The 20,137-nt window shown below is 43.6% G+C and overlaps 1 protein-coding gene across 2 annotated transcripts in view; it reads right to left on the reverse strand.

Annotated features, from left to right (window-relative positions):
- ZDHHC9 (zDHHC palmitoyltransferase 9) overlaps positions 1–20,137 on the reverse strand; it is a 71,461-nt gene that overhangs the window by 4,104 nt on the left and 47,220 nt on the right. For both annotated transcript variants that reach the window (XM_073589866.1, XM_073589865.1), the window contains exons 4-9: positions 9,163–9,321; positions 8,900–9,037; positions 8,036–8,084; positions 6,941–7,043; positions 4,397–4,500; positions 3,863–3,953 (exon numbers count right to left, since the gene is read on the reverse strand). In XM_073589866.1, coding sequence (XP_073445967.1) covers positions 3,863–3,953; positions 4,397–4,500; positions 6,941–7,043; positions 8,036–8,084; positions 8,900–9,037; positions 9,163–9,321 — 644 coding nt within the window. The remainder of the gene's footprint in view (positions 1–3,862; positions 3,954–4,396; positions 4,501–6,940; positions 7,044–8,035; positions 8,085–8,899; positions 9,038–9,162; positions 9,322–20,137) is intronic.

The raw sequence follows: 20,137 nt of genomic DNA on the forward strand, positions 1-20,137 counted from the left end.
CTCATCACTAATAATTATACATGTACAGCTGGTATAACCTGGGCATAACCTGTATATAATTATTAGTGATGAGTGAATAGCTTCAGATAACAGCCCCAGCTGCATGTGTCGTGGCGGTTTCACAGTCACAACCCATGCATGGAGAGCCTGTTTGTTGTGACTATCACACAGCCATGACACATGCAGCTGCAACGCCGAACAGCTGTTTATTGGGAGCGCTCCAGGTATCTGGGTTCCCAATGCAGCTATTCGGTAAGCGCTATAGAGATTTGCTCATCCCGAATAATTATACATGTACAGCTGGTATAACCTGGGCATCTCCTGTATATAATTATATATGTACAGCCGGTATAACCTGGGCATCTCCTGTATATAAATATATACTGTATGTACAGCCGGTATAACCTGGGCATCTCCTGTATATAATTATGTATGTACAGCTGGTATAACCCGGGCATCTTCTGTATATAATTATGTACAGTACAGACCAAAAGTTTGGACACACCTTCTCATTCAAAGAGTTTTCTTTATTTTCATGACTATAAAAATTGTACATTCACTTTGAAGGCATCAAAACTATGAAATAACACATGTGGAATTATATAATTAACAAAAAAGTGTGACAAAACTGAAAATATGTCTTATATTCTAGGTTCTTCAAAGTAGCCACCTTTTGCTTTGATTACTTCTTTGCACACTCTTGGCATTCTCTTGATGAGCTTCAACTCACCAGAAATGGTCTTCCAACAGTCTTGAAGGAGTTCCCAGAGATGCTTAGCACTTGTTGGCCCTTTTGCCTTCACCCTGCGGTTCAGCTCACCCCAAACCATCTCGACTCGGTTCAGGTCTGGTGACTGTGGAGGCCAGGTCATCTGGCGTAGCACCCCATCACTCTCCTTCTTGGTCAAATAGCCCTTACACAGCCTGGAGGTGTGTTTGGGGTCATTGTCCTGTTGAAAAATAAATGATAGTCCAACTAAAAACACAAACCGGATGGAATAGCATGCCGCTGCAAGATGCTGTGGTAGCCATGCTGCTTCAGTATGCCTTCAATTTTGGATAAATCCCCAACAGTGTGACCAGCAAAGCACCCCCACACCTCCTCCTCCATGCTTCACGGTGGGAACCAGGCATGTATAGTCCATCCGTTCACCTTTTCTGCATCGCACAAAGACACGGTGGTTGAAACCAAAGATCTCGAATTTGGACTCATCAGACCAAAGCATAGATTTCCACTGGTCTAATGTCCATTCCTTGTGTTCTTTAGCCCAAACAAGTCTCCTCTGCTTGTTGCCTGTCCTTAGCAGTCGTTTCCTAGCAGCTATTTTACCATGAAGGCCTGCTGCACAAAGTCTCCTCTTAGGGAAATAATGACTTCACGTGATCTAGACTGTATGCTACTGTTAATGCAATTCTAGGATGTATTAACAGAAGCATACAGTCTAGATCACGTGAAGTCATTATTTCCCTCTACTCCTCTTTGGTCAGACCTCATCTGGAATATTGTGTCCAGTTTTGGGCACCACATTTTAAAAAAAAGACATCAACAAACTGGAGCAAGTTCAGAAAAGAGCGACCAGAATGGTGACCGGTCTGCAAACCCTGTCTTATGAGGAAAGGTTGCAGGATTTGGGAATGTTTAGTTTGCAAAAGAGAAGACTGAGAGGAGACTTAATAGCTGTCTACAAATATCTAAAGGGCTGTCACATTGTAGAAGGATCAACTTTATTCTCATTTGCACAAGGAAAGACTAGAAGCAATGGGATGAAACTGAATGGGAAGAGACACAGATTAGATATTAGAAAAAACTTTTTGACAGAGTGATCAATGAGTGGAACAGGCTGCCACGAGAAGTGGTGAGTTCTCCTTCAATGGAAGTCTTCAAACAGAGGCTGGACAGACATCTGACTGGGATGATTTAGCGAATCCTGCTTTGAGCAGGGGGTTGGACCAGATGGCCCAGGAGGTCCCTTCCAACTCTACGATTCTATGATTCTAACAGTTGTTGTAGAGATGTGTCTGCTGCTAGAACTCTGTGGCATTGACCTGGTCTCTAATCTGAGCTGCTGTTAACCTGCGATGTCTGAGGCTGGTGACTCGGATGAACTTATCCTCCGCAGCAGAGGTGGTCTTCCTTTCCTGGGGCGGTCCTCATGTGAGCCAGTTTCTTTGTAGCGCTTGATGGTTTTTGCCACTGCACTTCGGGACACTTTCAAAGTTTTCCCAATTTTTTGGACTGACTGACCTTCATTTCTTAAAGTAATGATGGCCACTCATTTTTCTTTACTTAGAATTTGTATTATGGCAAGAAAAAAAGCAGCTAACAGTCTATTCAGTAGGACTATCAGCTGTGTATCCACCAGACTTCTGCACAACACAACTGATGGTCCCAACCCCATTTATAAGGCAAGAAATCCCACTTATTAAACCTGACAGGGCACACCTGTGAAGTGAAAACCATTTCCGGTGACTACATTTTGAAGCTCATCAAGAGAATGCCAAGAGTGTGCAAAGCAATAATCAAAGCAAAAGGTGGCTACTTTGAAGAACCTAGAACATAAGACACAGTATTTTCAGTTGTTTCACACTTTTTTGTTAATATAATTCCACATGTGTTAATTCATAGTTTTGATGCCTTCAGCGTGAATCTACAATTTTCATAGTCATGAAAATAAAGAAAACTCTTTGAATGAGAAGGTGTGTACTGTATGTACAGCTGGTATAACCTGGGCATCTCCTGTATATAATTATACATGAATAGCTGATATATAATTAATTATATACAGGAGATACCCAGGTTATATCAGCTATACATGTATAATTATAAACAGGAGATGCCCAGGTTAAGCTGGCTGTACACATGTAATTATATACAGGAGATGATCAGGTTATACCAGCTGTACATATAATATAACAGAATAAATGGATCAAGTAAACAACTAAATATATGTGCCGCGGTGAACTCATGGAACTCCTATTTAGGAGTCAATACAACAGATGAAAGTAATGCGCGTCGGGGATCAGCACCACATCCGGCTGCAGGTAACTCACTCTCTACCTACAGATCTAAGTTGATACCTTTGATTAGATTTTGACTTTCCTCTGTAGGTAGATGAGATGTGACCGGCAATAAGTAGCATTTGCAGTTTGTTGATTAATCAGAATCTATATTTATAAAACACTTGTTATAAGAGATTATTAATCCTCTCTTCAAATATTGATCAGTTGTACTGTTAGGGTGTGTGCACACGCTGCGGATTCTGCTGCGGATCCGCAGCGGTTTTGGCCCTGTGGATCCGCAGCAGTTTATGCTGCGGTGTACAGTACCATAATATCCTATGGGAAATGGAAACTGCAGTGCAGACGGTGTGGATTTTTCCGTGCGGATTTGCTGCGGTTTCTAATCCGCAGAAAGAATTGACATGTAAATTCTTCCTGCGGATTCCGCTGCGGTTTGCCATCTCCTCCATTGAGAGGTGATAAACCGCAGGGCAAAACCGCAGGATAAACCGCAGGTCTTTTGACCTGCGGATTTTGCAAAATCCGCGCCGATCAATCCGCAGCGTGTGCACACACCCTTACCCGTCTGTTGCCTGTGAATCTCTTTATGTTCTGTATTCCTGCCATTTTTTCCATCCATCCTGCTACACTGTAGTGTTGAAGTGCCACATTCTGGCTTCCCACACTTCAAAATAATACAAATAACTATTTCTATACTTTCTGTATTTTCTGAAAGGCTTCATCGTTCAGCATGGTTCCCCTCGTACTCATTTATAATTCTAGACCCGTCACACCAGCCTTTGTCTGGTCACTTGTGTAGCATTAGAAACATGACTGCGCTTTGCTGGCGACTCGTACTTACGGGATCTCGCTGCGCGCTGCTGCTGTTCTCTGGCTCTGATTGTCCTGGAAGGACCAGCGGCTCCTGGAGGATCCCTCGTCTGTCCAGCACACTGCAGAGGAGACAGCATTAAGGTATGGAGATCTGGTTGTTACAGCACTTATCGTGCAGATCTGATACTTTCCCCATCAGAAGTCTGACTGTGAAGCTTCTCCAGCTTCAGTATTCGGCCATTATCCTGGCAATCACGTTGGCTGCTGGAACGCGCGTGTGCAGGAGGAGACTATGTGTTCTGTTCATTTTACAAGGGGTGACACCAGCAGGGGACAAACCCTTTAAGATCTGAATATTTCGGCTGCCGCGGGACATCCTAACAGCTGATCGTGGCGGTGCCGGGTGCCAACCTACCATTGCTTCAATATCTCAGCCCTGGAAACCCCTCTAATCAGCACAGAATGTGGGTGAAGCCCATTGTAAGCTTTGCAATATTATTTTTATTAGGAAACCCTGCGACATATTTGTTACAAATATCACTTCATTATACTGGTTCTGTACCTCGGCTGGACTGGACCACATAACACCTCACAGCAATTCTTCATTAGGTTCCCGTGGTTATATGGGTTTTGGACACGGTTTTTACCAGTCCAGGATCCTTTAATCTACGTAGAAAAAAAAACAAAAAACAAAAAAAAAACACAACATTGTGTATGTATAAATTTTTTTTCTCTCATTTAGACTATTTACAATGAAAATTCTATCTTTCATATCAATTCAGATTGATGGGGGGGGGGGGGGGGGGGGTCCGACTCCCGCCACCCCATCCATCAGAGATTAATGGGGTGTTGAGCACACACGATGCTGGACACTTGGGTTGTGCCTCGTGTTACAGCTCAGACCTGCAATACCAGACACTGCCACTAGAAGATGTACAGCGCAGAGCCTGGAGCACTTCTCCAGCACATCCCGGTGCTTAAAGGGTTGTCCTCAAGATGTTAAAGTTATACTTTTATCTAAGGGATAAGATATAACGTGCGGATTACTGGGGGTCTGACCATTGGGATCCCCCCCATCCTGTGATTGCGGCTCTGAATACCAGATATCTTGGCTGTGCAACCCTATCCTGAATCGAGCATGTGCATTTCTGGTCTAACTCTGCAGATTTCATTGACTATGGGACTGCCAAGTACAGCACTCAGCTTTTTCCCCCAATCAGTCCTGTAGACAGTGAATGGAGCAGAGGCAGAGCATGTGCATGTCTGCTTGACTCAGGACAGGGATGCAGAGCACCTTTCTGTGGGTTGCAGAGCAACAATCTTGGGTTCATTGGGGGTTCCAGTGGTTGGACACCCAGAAATCAGAAAGTTATGGGGAAAAAGGAAAACTTAATTTTTTGGGGAATAGTAATTCATTAAATCATCCGCGATGTCAGCTAAGGATCACTATTATCCAATCAGGAGGATATGATAGATAGAGGGGTGGATCCTCCATGTGCGAGATTCTTTGGGTCACAGCATTACCGAGACGTCTTCTGCTCATCTCTACAGATGGGATAAGGGTGAGTACACACAGTGCGGATTTTCCAGCGCGGATTTGCAGGTAAAACCGCAGGTAAAGTGACCTGCGGTTTATCTGCGGATTTGCCTGCGGTTTTCCCCTGCGGTTTAACACCTGGACAATGGAACAGGTGTCAAACCGCTGCAGAATCCAAAGAAAGAATTGACATGCTGCGGATTTAAAACTGCAGCAAATCCGCAGCAAGCGCGCTGCGGTTTTGAAATCCCATTGATTTGCATTGTACTTTACAATGCCTGTGGATCTGCAGCAAAATCCGCAACGTATGCCCATACCCTTATTAGGTTTCGCCATAAATTCATCAATACATGTTGAAAAATATTGGCAATTTCAGTACCTTGCAACTTCTGACTTTGCACTTTGTGCTTCTCCCAGAGAATGTTGCAGAATATTTATACTGATGTAATAAAATATTAAATGCAATAAAGAAGGGAGAGTTGCAGTAAGAGACTTCTGGAGTCAGACTGAGGCATATTACCCAGGACAGGAAGGTTTAACCCCTTAATGACCGTGAATACGTCTTTTAACTGACCTATAAGAGAACATCATCCCCATACAGGTGACCATCCAGCATCTGTCGGCTGTAAACTATAGCTGACAACTTGCTGCATCAACCACAATCACTGTTGGCACCGTCCATATCTATTTAACCCCTTAGATGCTGCTGTCAATAGTGACTATCATATAAATGTTTAAAAGAGTGTGGCTTCTCCCTCTTCATCCCCATTGGCACGCTGAGATAATGATTGTGTGGGCCTGATGTTTGCCATGGCAATTCATGAGTAAATAGCGTCCTTAGAGTCTGCCGGCTACACTGACCTGTTCAAAAGTCAGCGACATTTAGGTGGTAATAATCAACTCTATCATGCCATTTTGTATTAATTCCTGAAAAGCACCTAAAGTGTTAATAAACTACCTGACAGCAGTTTTCAGTATGTCAGGGGGTGCTGTTTTTAAAATGCTATCACTTTTGGGGTTTTTCCAATATACACGACCCCCAAAGTCACTTCAAACCTGGATAGGTCCCTAAAAAAAATAATTTAGTAAATTTCCATGAAAAAATAATGAAAAATTACTGCTACATGTTTCAACCTCCTAAAAGGCTAACAAAATAAAATACCATTTTACAAATGGTGCTGAAGTAAAGCAGGCATGTGGGAAATATTATTTATTAATGTTTTGCTATGGTATGACTATGTGAATTAAAAGGAATAATCAAAGTTTGAAAATTGCCAATTTTTTTTACATTTGTGAAATTTCTGATATTTTTATAAAGAAACACAAAACATATCAACCTAAATTTACCATGATCATAAAGTATAATTTGTCACGAAAAAAAAACAATCTCAAAATCACTCAAACTTGTCAAAGCGTTCCAGAGTTATTACCACATAAAGTGACACTGGTCAGATTTTTAAAATTTGGCTCTGTCACTAAGGGGTTAAAGGACAACTACTGAGATTTACATAAATAAATAGAAACAAATGTAACAATGAAAAGCAAACAATGTAGCCGCTCTGTACTCACATCCTCATTGGTCGTCTGGTTCAGAGACACCAGGAACGTGTGGAATCCAGTAAGTCCTACCACAGACCAGAGGGTGAAGAAGCAGATGAAGACTTCCAGGACAGTGCACGAAGAGTTAAGGAGCAGAGACGCAAATGTGGACTGGAAACTGGATACAGAATTACCGCTGATCATCAATGTAACAAACCCTCAGCAGTGGGAGCAGAGCAGTGGGGTGGTCTCTGCCTGCATCGGGCTCTGCCGCTATTTTGTGACAACAGAGAGGACCCTATAATGTTCGATCAGCAGAGCGACACAAAGGGGCGCACAGGCCGAGTAACAGCCCCCAGGTCTCCATCCATACAGAAGAAGTCATTCCTGTATCAGGAGCTGCTTTATGTCCCATCACAAACATCTATATATTAATAATGGGGGCAGTGGAGGGGTGGGCATGCTGCAATAAAGATCAGCGTCAGATGAGACACCACTTCTCCTTGATGATGGATGGCGTCTCAGCTGTAGGATGAGCTTGTATCATTCATGGCGTATGCTGCGGACATGCCACAAATGCACAAAACGGGATAGTGGAACGGAAAATAGATTGGAGGGGGGGAGGGGGGGAGGACAGAACAAACATAACGTACAAGTTGCTGGAGATCTAATACAATTCCTCATGTGCAGACGGACCAGTTATTGCCTCGCTCTGCAAGGTCCTGCGTGCCCATGTGATTCACGAACAACTATTGGGGCGCCATGTAACGCCTATAGGGGTACTGCCACAGCGGACTATCATCCATGCACCGCTGGTCCCTGATGGCCAGGATCACTGTATTCAGCTACTGCAATCAGTTCTGTAGGAAGCTCACATGGCGACGGCCCCATCAATCACTGCAGTCAGAAGACCCCCTCCCTTATTGATCAGTGGGGGTCTCAGATCAGACACTTATCCTGGGGACAGGCGATCTATATCATACAGTGGAGAATTATGGAGGGGTCTTCATGTAAATGCATCTATACATATTACAAGCACACTGGAGCTCGATCCGTAACAGCAAAACGCACAATGTTCCTGTCCCTCCATATCACGGACGAGCCGCGCAGATCTCTGAAGGATATGTCCCCGGACTTTCTTTCAGCGTATTCAGGAAGCCAATTTTTAAAGAATCTTAAATAAAAAGTTAGAAAAAAAACACTTGTTCAAGGGCAACAAAGCAAATCAAGGGCAAAACCCAACCACGAGAACAGCCCATCATGTGATACTGACTGCTGAGCTGTGTATCCAATCCCACCATGTATGATACGATCTACTGAGCTCTGTATCCAATCCCACCATGTATGATACGGTCTACTGAGCTCTGTATCCAATCCCACCATGTATGATACAGTCTACTGAGCTCTGTATCCAATCCCACCATGTATGATACGGTCTGCTGAGCTGTGTATCCAATCCCACCATGTATGATACGGTCTGCTGAACTGTGTATCCAATCCCACCATGTATGATACGGTCTACTGAGCTCTGTATCTAATCCCACCATGTATGATACGGTCTGCTGAGCTGTGTATCCGATCCCACCATGTATGATACGGTCTGCTGAACTGTGTATCCAATCCCACCATGTATGATACGGTCTACTGAGCTCTGCATCTAATCCCACCATGTATGATACGGTCTACTGAGCTCTGTATCTAATCCCACCATGTATGATACGGTCTGCTGAGCTGTGCATCCAATCCCACCATGTATGATACAGTCTGCTGAGCTGTGTACCCAATCCCACCATGTATTATTTGGTCTGCTGAGCAGTGTATCTAATCCTATCCTGCATGATATGGTCTGCTGAGATGTGTATCTAACCTCACAATGCAGGATACTCCCTGCCTCACTGTATCTAATCCCGAGTGTGATACATGACTATCACTTCCTGGTGACATTGATTCTATACCATAAAACCAAAGCGCGGAGGAGCCGGGACTCACTGAGGGCGACGTAGACGATGTTGAAGGTGAAGATGTAAATTGTAAGCAGAGACAAGGACAGGATGAAGAGGTAGAAGTAGCGATAATTCCTCTTCCCGACACAGTTCCCCACCCACGGACAGTGGTGGTCGAATCGCTCTGGAAAAAGAGCAGAATCCTGGCTGTAAGCTTTCTTACCACTAAGGGCCAGGGCTGGGACTTGTAGTTCCACAGCTGATGCTGGCAGTGACGTACAATGTATCCCCCCACATGCAGTTACTCACCCACACAGTTATCGCAGATGCTGCAGTGAGAGGCGCGAGGAGGACGGAAGATTTTGCAGGTGTAACAATATTTCAGCTTCACGATCTGATTGTTGATCTGGACGTTCTTAATGCGAGGAGGCGGCCTCTGACCCTGCGGCACGCTCCCATTGGCTGCCTCTGAAATACGAAAAGATACTAAATTATAAGCAGGTACGGACTGGGGCTAAAATTCAGCCCTGGGATTTGAAGTCACACAGGCCCATGCTGTCACTGTCCCAGAGCAACAGATGGGATACATTACTAATATTACCCTGGATAGAGGAAAGAAAGATTTACTACAAGACCAATATTTTTAATGATACCCGTGGCCTGCTGGGGTAAGTGATAGAGTCAGTGACTTTGTGCTCCGTCACAACTCTTAGCAGTCTGGGTATCTTGAGAACACCGGTTCTGTTAACAACATAGCAGACAAGGCAACCCATGACCAGACAGGCCCTTCTGGCATTTGCCAGAATTGCCAGATGGCCAGTCCGACCCTGATTATAAGGATTTTTCCCACACAATAAAGGTGTCCATGGTTATAATGCTCAGCACTGACATGGATGCACATGGACACTACCCACACCATACATGCATGCTCTCCACTAACATGTGCGCACAGTACACGGATAATACCCACACGCTCACCACAGGCATGGATGCACACACGGACACCACCCACACCATGCATGCATGCTCGCCACTCACTTACACACGTGGTCAAAATTGTTGGTACCCCTCGTTTAATGACAGAAAAACCCACAGTGGTGACAGAAATAACTTGAAAAAAATCTTATGAAAATGAATAAATGAAAGTCAGACATTGCTTTTCAGCCATGCTTCCACAGAATTTTTAAAAAACTAAAACTCATGAAATAGGCCTGGACAGAAATGACAGTACCCTTAATTTAATATTTTGTTGCACAACCTTTTGAGGCAATCACTGCAATCAAACGATTTCTGTAACTGTCAATGAGATTTCTGCACTTCTCGACAGGTATATGTCCCACTCTTCAAGAGTAAACTGCTCCAGTTGTCTCTTGTTTGAAGGTTGCCATTTCCAGACGGCATGTTTCAGCCCTTTCCGAAAATGCTCAATAGGATTTAGGTAAGGGCTCATAGAAGGCCACTTCAGAATAGTCTAATCTTGTCCTCTTAGTCATTCTTGGGTGTTTTTAGCTGTGTGTTTTGGGTCATTATCCTGTTGCAAGACCCATGACCTGCAACTGAGTCTGAGACCAAGCTTTCTGACACTGGGCAGCACCATTTCTCTCTAGAATCCCTTGATAGTCTTGAGGTTTCATTGTACCCTGCACAGATTCTAGACACCCTGTGCCAGATGCAGCAAAGCAGCCCCAGAACATAAAGCCTCCTCCATGTTTTACAGTAAGGACAGTGTTCTTTTCCTGATATGCTTCATTCTTCTGTCTGTGAACATACAGCTGATGTGCCTTGCCAAAATGCTCCATTTTTGTCTCATCTGTCCATAGGACATTCTCCCAGAAGCTTTGTGGTTTGTCATCAAGTAATTTGGCAAATTCCAGTCTGCCTTTATGATTTTTTTTTTCAACAATGGTGTCCTCCTTGGTTGTCTCCCATGAAGTCCACTTAGGCTCATACAATGACAGATGGTGCGATCTGACACCTATGTTCCTTGAGCTTGAAGTTCACCTTTAATCTGTTTAGATGTTTTTCTGGGCTCTTTTGTTACCATTCGTATTATCCTTCTCTTTGATTTGTCATCACTTTTCCTCCTGCGGCCACAGGGAGGTTAGCTACAGTCCCATGGAGCTTAAACGTCTGAATAATTTGTGCAACTGTAGTCACAGGAACATCCAGCTGCTTGGAGATGGTCTTATAACTTATAAGTTTAACATGTGTGTCTATAATTTATGTTCTAATCTCCTGAGACAACTCTTTCCATCGCTTCCTCTGGTCCATGCTGAGTGTGATACACACCATGTCACCAAACAGCACAGTGAGTATCTGTCGCCCTCTATACAGGCCCATTCCCTGATTCCAAGATTGTAGACACCTGTGGTGCTAATTAATGGACATACCTTGATTTAACATGTCCCTTTTGTCACATTATTTTCAGGGGTACCATCATTTCTGTCCAGGCCTATTTCATGAGATTTTTTTTTTTTAAAATTCTGTGGACGCATGGTTGAAAAGCAATATCTGACTTTCATTTATTCATTTTCATAGATTTTTTATTTATCATTACTTTTATCAGGTTCAAGTTATTTCTGTGACCATTGTGGGTTTTTCTGTCATTAAACGAGGGTTACCAACAATTTTGACCACGTGTGTATGTGCACATACAATCACTACCCACACGCTCACCACAGACATGGATGCACACACAGACAATACCCACACCATTCATGGATGCTCACCACTCGCATATGTGCATACACAGACACTACATACACCATACATGCTCACCACTCACATACGTGCACGCTTCCTACATCCATACATGCCTGCTTACCACATACATGAACAGTGAAGATACACCATGAAGTTGTATTATCTCTCACTAATAGACAGGTTCTTGTTGGCAGTGCCTAGGCAAATAATTTAAAGGGGATGCCCAGAATAAAAAAAATGCTCTTCTATTTTACAAACATTATGGCCTAGCAGAGCCCTTTCTACGGCTGCAGAAATCTCAGAATTAGCAATATCTAGCTATTTTTTGTTATTGTACCACTGATTTCCACTGCAGATGGTGAGATCCAGGCTTGAGAATTCCTGCTATAAAGAATTTTCTTTCAATTGCTGCACTGCCTACATTTATCCAGCAGGTGGCCCTGTTACCAAATTAAACGATATCAAACCTTCCTTCTGGATGACCCGGATCAGCGGAGCAGGAAAACCGCAGCACTCCTGAGGCAGGAGCTGCACAGCAACACGTCACCTGCAAGTCACTGGGAAACGGCCGACAAGACACAACTTCAATTTGTAAGGAAGATAATGTGCAGGAATCATACTGGAAACTATGGTATGGGGATAAGATAATTAAAGCCCAACGCAAAGGTGCTGCTGTATTCTAGAAACCTGCCGGACGTTCATTGTCAGTGTACGCACAATTATAACCTGATATATGGGAGCAAGTCCTTCACTAGCACCAAACCTAGATAATCCTCCAGAAGGAAGTGGAGAGGAGCAAAAAGTAATGCAATAAAAACAATGATCGGATTAAACTATATAAATACACAACAGTAAGACAGCAGAAATATAAGTTACCTGCATGGGGAAAAGATTGTATGGACAAAACAATGTAGGCAATTTGATGCCCCAGGTGAAGCGGTAAATGCGAAACACGAATCAGAGGAGGGGGTCTGACTGAATATTCAGGATTCACAGTCTGTTGCTCTGCCCTTTACTGCTCCATACAATATTTCCTGATATGTGGAGAGCTTATATTCCCGCTTTTCTGGCGTCATCTGCTGTGCAACTCTTGTATTAATCCAGTGACTGGTCCCACAGGAGGAGAACACTGCTGACGTCACCGCGGGCACCCAAACACTTATCGGCTATTTCCAGAAATCAGAAATTTCATCTACAGTGTATATACAGATTATACAGGGGACGGAAATAACAGAATGAGCATTGATAGTGATGTCCCCCCATCTTAAAGCCAGATGATGCATTCAGAGGAGGAACAAGACTAGAAAAACATGGCTGCTTTCTTGCCCAAAGAGTTCCACATCCATCCACAGGCTGCATCCCAGCTCAGTGGTGCGGAGCTGCAGTACCAGACAAACCTACTTCATATTTATTAAAAGTTCATTTTGTTCCATTTCCATATTGGTTTAATACAGAAAAAGTAAAAAATGCCCACAACTTTCTAAATACCCTAATCTGTCATTGTCCCAACCCTTCACCTGCAAAAACAGATTTTTCAGCTTGTGTGAACATGCAGCTTTTCAGGTTTTGATGCAGTGTTTCTGTGCATTTTTGACCAGTTTTTTTTTTTTAAACTTGAAGTGGGGTCTAGCAATAGTGCGAGGATTTTGGTCTCATTTACATAACATAAAGAAATATAGAAATCAAAATCTGGAACAAAAAACGCACCTGTTTTGCTAAAAATGTTGAACAGAAAACTTGCCAAGGAATTGACAGGACAACCTTTCTTCTATGCATTAACTATGTGTAGAAAAAAAAAACAATGTTCCCTGTTCCATCAGGTCTGAGCTGCAATCTCCTCATTGGATGTAATTTGCAGCTTATTACAAGCGGATATGAAGAGTTAGGTTTTATTTCTTATTTCAATATGGATTTTGAGTCAATTCAAAAAAAAAAAAAAAAAAAAAAAAAATCTTTATAATCTCATCCTAATGCCAGGGTCAGACTTGCGAGAAACTCAGACAAGTCTCACACATCAATAACCGGCACTCAGGACCGGAGCGCTCAGCTGCATAGAAATACATGCAGCCGCACACTGCGGTCCGAGTGCCGGGTATTGACGTGCGAGACTCCAAGTTTCTCGTAAGTCTGACCCCAGCCTTAGATGAAGTGTCAGACCCCGCAACCTTAATTGTCGCATAATTCTCTGCCCTCCGACCAAGCACAGGACGGGCATGTGCTAAATGAAATTCTCACCGCCCAATTAGTAACAATCCTGAAAACAAGGAAAAATTGAAAGCATTTTAAAGAGACCAAGATGGATGAACACAGAACTTAATCACTTGTTAAAAAGGAAAAAAGAAATGTATATTAAATGGAAAGAGGAGGGCATACCTGAAGAATATATTGCTATCTGCAAGGAAAGCAGGGCAAGAGTAAGATCACACATGCGAGAAACTCGGATGAGTCTTGCATCTTAATACCTGGCACTGCCGCCGGCACTCGAGAGCGGAGTCTGCAGCTCTATGTATTTCTATGCAGCCGCACGGACCGCTCCCGAGTGCCGGCGGCAGTGCCGGGTATAAAGATGCGAGACTAGTCTGAGTTTCTCGCCTGTGTGATCCCGGCCTAAGAAGAGCTAAAGCCAGTAATGAAGTGAAGCTTGTAAGGGAGGCCAAAAGCAGTAAAAAAAGGATTTTGTGGGTACGTAAAAAGCAAAAGAAAATTCACAGATGCTATAGGATAAAAAAAAGTGAAGTGATCAAAAATAATGTTGAGAAGGTTCAACTGTTAAATTCCTATTTTGTGTTCTCTAAGAAAGCAAAGGTATCAACAACTGATCTTCACTGTGCCATTGAAAGAAAAAAAATAATCCACACTATCCATAAAACAGAGAGATGGTGAGAGAACACTGAGCTAATGCACATGAATTTACATCTCCTGGTCCAGATTAATTACATCCTAGGGTACTGAAAGATACACGAAAATTGAAGAACTACTAGCCAGAATCTCTAAAATATACTGGAAAACAGAAGTCCCAGAAGATTGGAGAAGGGAACATATTGTCCTCATCTTCAAAAAAGGAAAGAAGATAGAGCAAGGAAATTACAGGCCAGTGAGCCGTACTTCTATACCAGGAAAGATCTGTCAACAAATTATTAAACAGCATGTATGCAAGTACCTGGATAAGAATTAAGTGATTAACCAGAGCCAGGTTGGGTTTGTAGCAAACAAGTCATGCCAGACTAATCTAATTTCCTTCTATGATGGAATCACTGTCTAGGTGGATCAGGGAAATGCAGCAGTTATAGTATATCTCGACTTCAGCAATGCATTTGATAAAGAAGTCCTTATTGAAAAAATGTCCAAAAATGAGGTTGACAAGGCTACGGCTAGGTGGATTCATAACTGGCTCAGTGATTGCACTCAGAGTGGTGATAAATGGTTGCACATCCAATTGGAAGAATGTCTCATGTGGGGTACCGCAAGGCTCTGTCCTGGCCCCAGTGTTTCAAGTGGGGTATCACAAGGCTCAGTCCTGGCCCCAGTGTTACAAGTGGGGTATCACAAGGCTCAGTCCTGGCCCCAGTGTTACAAGTGGGGTATCACAAGGCTCAGTCCTGGCCCCAGTGTTCAACATTTTTATAAATGTTCTAGATAAGGGAACTGAAGGTAAACTGATCAAATTTACAGACAATGCAAAGCTAGGAAGGATAGCTAACATTTGAGAAGACAGAAAGGGTTCAGAAGGCTCTAGATAAGCTTGAACAATGGGCAGCAACTAATAGAATGGTATTTAACAGGGAGAAATGCAAGATTCTACATCTGGGCAAGAAAAACGAAAATTACATCTACAGAATGGGAGGAATAGAACTAAGCAACAGCACGTGTGAAAGACTTGGGTATAGATCACAGACTGCACATGAGTCAGCAGTGTGATGCAGCAGCAAAAAAGGCTAACAGTTCTGGTAAGTATTAAGAGAAGCATAGAGTCTAGATCACGTGAAGTAATTATCCTCCTCTACTCCTCTTTGATCAGACTTCATCTGGAATACTGTGTCTAGTTCTGGGCACCACATTTAAAAAAAGACATAGAAAAAAACTGGAGCAAGTTCAAAGAAGAGCAACCAGGATGGTGAGCGGACTGCAAAGCAAGTCCTATGGGGAACGTTTAAAGTATCTGGGAATGTTTAGCTGCGAAAAAAGAAGACGACTTTAGAGGAGACTGTCAAAGTGTAGAGGGATCATCCTTATTTTCATTTGCACATGAAAACATGAGAAGCAATGGAATGACACTGAAAGGGAGAATATACAGGTTACATATTAGAAAAAACTGAGAGAGGGTGATCAATGAGTGGAACAGGCTGCCACGAGAGGTGGCGAGTTCTCCTTCAATGGAAGTCTTCAAACAGAGGCTGGATAGACATCTGTCTGAGATGGTTTAGCGAGTCCTGCTTTGAGCGGGGGGGTTGGACATGATGACCCCAGAGGTCCCTTCCAATGCTAACATTCTAGGATTTTATATGCTGCTCCATAAAGATGAGCATAGGACAGAAAACAGAGGAGTCACATGAGGCCAAGAACCCTCAAAACATTCATCAGCTTACTGAAGAATCATGAAAGGTAACATAATCCGTGAAACCTACAAAATCTGGACTGCAACAAATTGAAAGTTAATTATTTTTTGCACCTAAACAACACTCTTAATTCCACAGAGCTATACAGACATCATCATCGCTGTCCCCATTGGGGTTCCCAATCTAAATTTCCTATCAATATGTCTTTGGAGTGTGGGAGGAAACCCACACAAATATGGGGAGAACATGATGCAAACTCCTTGCAGATGTTGTAGACCTGTTGGAATCTGGGAAAGAGTCACCCGGTCACGTCATAGTATGTGGAGGGAGAAGAACCCCACGCGTATCGCCACAAAGCGTGGCTTCCTCAGGACATCACTGCAGCATCGATCACCAGATTTCCAGACCACGGCGAGGACGTCCCCCTGAAAATCAAGTCATTTCATGTTCTACTCCTAATGGCAGTGGGAACCATTCCACTAATGTCGTGAGAGTGATGCCGAGTAAGACATTACAGGTCAGAGCCCAGGATCACCATGCAAATGAACCAGTCTAATAATTAAATAAAAAGGTAAAAACAACTACTAGAATAAATAATTGGCTCTCTTTTATAATGTGCAGTTTCCTCTGAGACCCTCCCACCTAAACATCATCATTATCTACAACCAGAAGACTCGAGTGAATCATCGGCGTCCTCAGCTGCCGTCCTTTCACCAGACTGTAAATTGTGACCAGCGAACGATAAAAATAAGATTAGAAAGATCTCAACTTCCATCTGGTTGATCTCGTTCCCTCCTCACATGCACCGCGCCTTCCACAAGGCCACGTTCCTATTATTCTCCGCTTTGGAGCCGTGAAGTGAAGGTGATTAAATCATCACAGACGTGTTACTACCAAATAATGAAATCTGCAGCGGGTGATAATCACGAGGCACGGGGCCAAAAACGTATCAATGGGGTGAATGGCAGCAACAACCTGATGAGCCGGTCACGTGCGATGTCTCAGAACAGCGAGAACGACTGCACGATACGGTCGGATATCGCCCCACTGATCTAAATGCACCAAGCAGGAGGAATGCCGAGCATCACTGACCCCTCATACACCTGATAACTGGGTGAGGGAGTTGGACCACCGTGATAATCAAAGGATTAGTCATCAATATTGGGATCCTGGACGCTGAGTCCACAAATTCAGAAGTCATCAATCTGAAACGAAATAAAAGATGGGATGAAACCAGATGAAAAACTGATATAACGAGCAATCCGTGTCCTGCGTCTACACAACATTTTTGTCCGGCTACATAAACAGACAGGTGCTGTATGTATGTATGCATGTATCAGTTTTTCCATCCGTTTGACACAGATGCAGAAGATGGGATCACAACATGGATCATCAATCCTCTGACTATGGTGCTGGTCCGACTCTGCACCTGGAGATCAGAAGTTTTGGAGCAATGTGAACAATGCAAAGGTTGCTGCGCTTGCACGAGTTCCACCACCACTACATACAGCGGCCGAAGAAGGTGCAGAGATCAGAGCCCCATCAACCACAGAGCGATGGCCTGTCCCAAGGTTGTGGTTCACCAAAGCCATGCTTCAATGCTCCTCCATGACAGAGGAGACCTCATGGACTTTAAGAGTTAGCAAATATCCAGGCAATACACAACCTCCATATCAGTCAGCGCCTGAACCCCACCCAATACTACATGCTAGTGGACGAGGTCGGTGGAAACCCTGAGCCTTTTCTGACTCAGGAAACCACACATTGCCTGGATTGTTTTTGAAAAACCAGGACAATTCCAGCAATATTGGGCCTGTCAACATATGGTTCTTGTGCATGATGCCGAGATATTCCTCATTAGATGGAGCCTGAGCAATAACACTCACAAAGAGGGGGTTGGAAAAGATGTGGCCCAAAAAGGGGACTTGATTATCAGTGGGTGACCACTGCAGACAATCTTGGCCACAGCAGCAACCAACGTCACTTCTGTGGCCAGTGATTGGCTTCAGTGATCAGACCCCAACCATGCTGGAAGAGAAGGAAAGGAGACAGATGGAGGACAGGTTAACAGGACAAAGGAGTGTTGGGGGAATCCACAGAGGAGTACGTGCCCATTTTTTTTATTTTATTTTTTTTAAGTTCGCATATTTCCATATTTAAAGGAAAGCAGTGGAAAATCCCTTTAAGAAAAGGCCATTAATAAAAAATAAAAAAAATTTGGATAACTGAATCCTCCAGACAACTTAGATAAAGTCGCCCCAACGCTGATTACCTGCAATTTCCTGGTTTTGAATTTGGCAGACGCAATTGGTGGCAGAGCTTCTGCTGAAGCTTTAACAGGATTCCGATCAAAGAAAAAAAAAAAATGTTGAAGTCAGCTCACCTTTCTGCTATGTGCAGCTTGTCTCACCATCAGCCAACGCCCTGCAGGGATCCAAGTGAGCTTAAGGAAACATCAGTACAAAAAAATGGAAGGATCCAGCGATGTCAAAATGGCATTGAAATATTCTCAGGCACATAATGTCTGGCAACACTGCATGGAAACAGATCTACGCGTTTCGACTTAAGGTCTTTATCAAGATGTGATCTTGATAAAGACCTTGCGTCGAAACGCGTAGATCTGTGTTTCCATGCAGTGTTGCCAGACATTATGTGCCTGAGAATATTTTAACCGCTTCCTGACCGCCAACTGTAGAAAAACATCGGCGCTTGCTGGGCTTTGTGCAGCCCCGACGTTTATCTGCTGTCGGCGGTTTTGTGCCCCCCAGGACCCCCACATGCCTTATAATGCAGGGATCCCGGCGCACAATGCTTGCTGCGACCCCCGACCTCATCGAGACCTGATTGGTTCAGGTCCTGATGATGTCAGCATCACAGCAGCCAATGAGAGAGCTCGCTGGGAAAGCTGCTTGTTTCCCGGCGATCTGACTCAATGTAACGCGACTTCTCCTCTGATCTGGCACTGACAAGAGATCAGAGGAAAAATAGCGTTACTGTGTGACTAGATTGCAGCGATCTTGTCACACCGTAACGCGGCTTCTCCTCTGATCTCCTGTCAGTGCGAGATCAGGGGAGAAGTGGCGTTACTATGAATCAGATCGCAGGGCAACGATCTTGTCACAAAAAAAAAAAAAAAAAAAGCAGGTATGCAGGTTAGGGCTAGGGTTATGGTTGGGATTAGGGTTAGGGGTGTGTTGGGGTTAAGGTTGGAAATAGAATTGGGGGTTTCCACTGTTTAGTTACATCAGGGGCTCTGCAAACGCAACATGACTCCCGCAGACCATTCCATCAAAGTCTGCATTCCAGAACGTCACTATTTCCCTTCCGAGCCCCACCGTGCGCCCAAACAGTAGTTTTCTCCCACATATGGGATACCAGCGTACTCAGGACAAATTGGACAACAACTTTTCTCCTGTTACCCTTGTGAAAATAAAAAATTGGGGGCTAAAAGATCATTTTTGTGGAAAAAAAAAAATCATTTTTTAACTTTCATGGCTCTACGTTATAAACTTCTGTGAAGCACTTGAGGGTTTAAAGTGCTCACCACACATCTAGATAAGTTCCTTAAGGGGTCTAGTTTCCAAAATGGGGTCACTTGTGGGGGGGGGGGGGGATTCCACTGTTTGGGCACATCAGGGGCTCTCCAAATGCGACATGGCGTCCGATCTCAATTCCAGCCAATTCTGCATTGAAAAAGTTCCTTTCTGAGCTGTGCCGTGTGCCCAAACAGTGGTTTAGCCCCACATATGGGGTATCGATGTATTCGGGAGAAATTGCACAAAAAATGTTGTGGTTCTTTTTACACTTGTGAGAATAAAAAAAATGGTTCTGAAGTAAAATGTTTGTGAAAAAAGTTAAATGTTTATTTTTTCCTTCCACATTCCATTCATTCATGTGAAGCACCTGAAGAGTTAGTAAACTTCTTGAATGTGGTTTTGAGTACATTGAGTGGTGCAGTTTTTATAATGGTATCACTTTTGGGTATTTTCTGTCATATTGACCCCCAAATTCACTTCAAATGTGAG

The sequence above is a fragment of the Dendrobates tinctorius genome, unplaced genomic scaffold (assembly GCF_039654945.1).
Source record: "Dendrobates tinctorius isolate UK_male_01 unplaced genomic scaffold, ASM3965494v1 ptg000114l, whole genome shotgun sequence".
NCBI classification, from domain to species: Eukaryota; Metazoa; Chordata; class Amphibia; order Anura; family Dendrobatidae; genus Dendrobates; species Dendrobates tinctorius.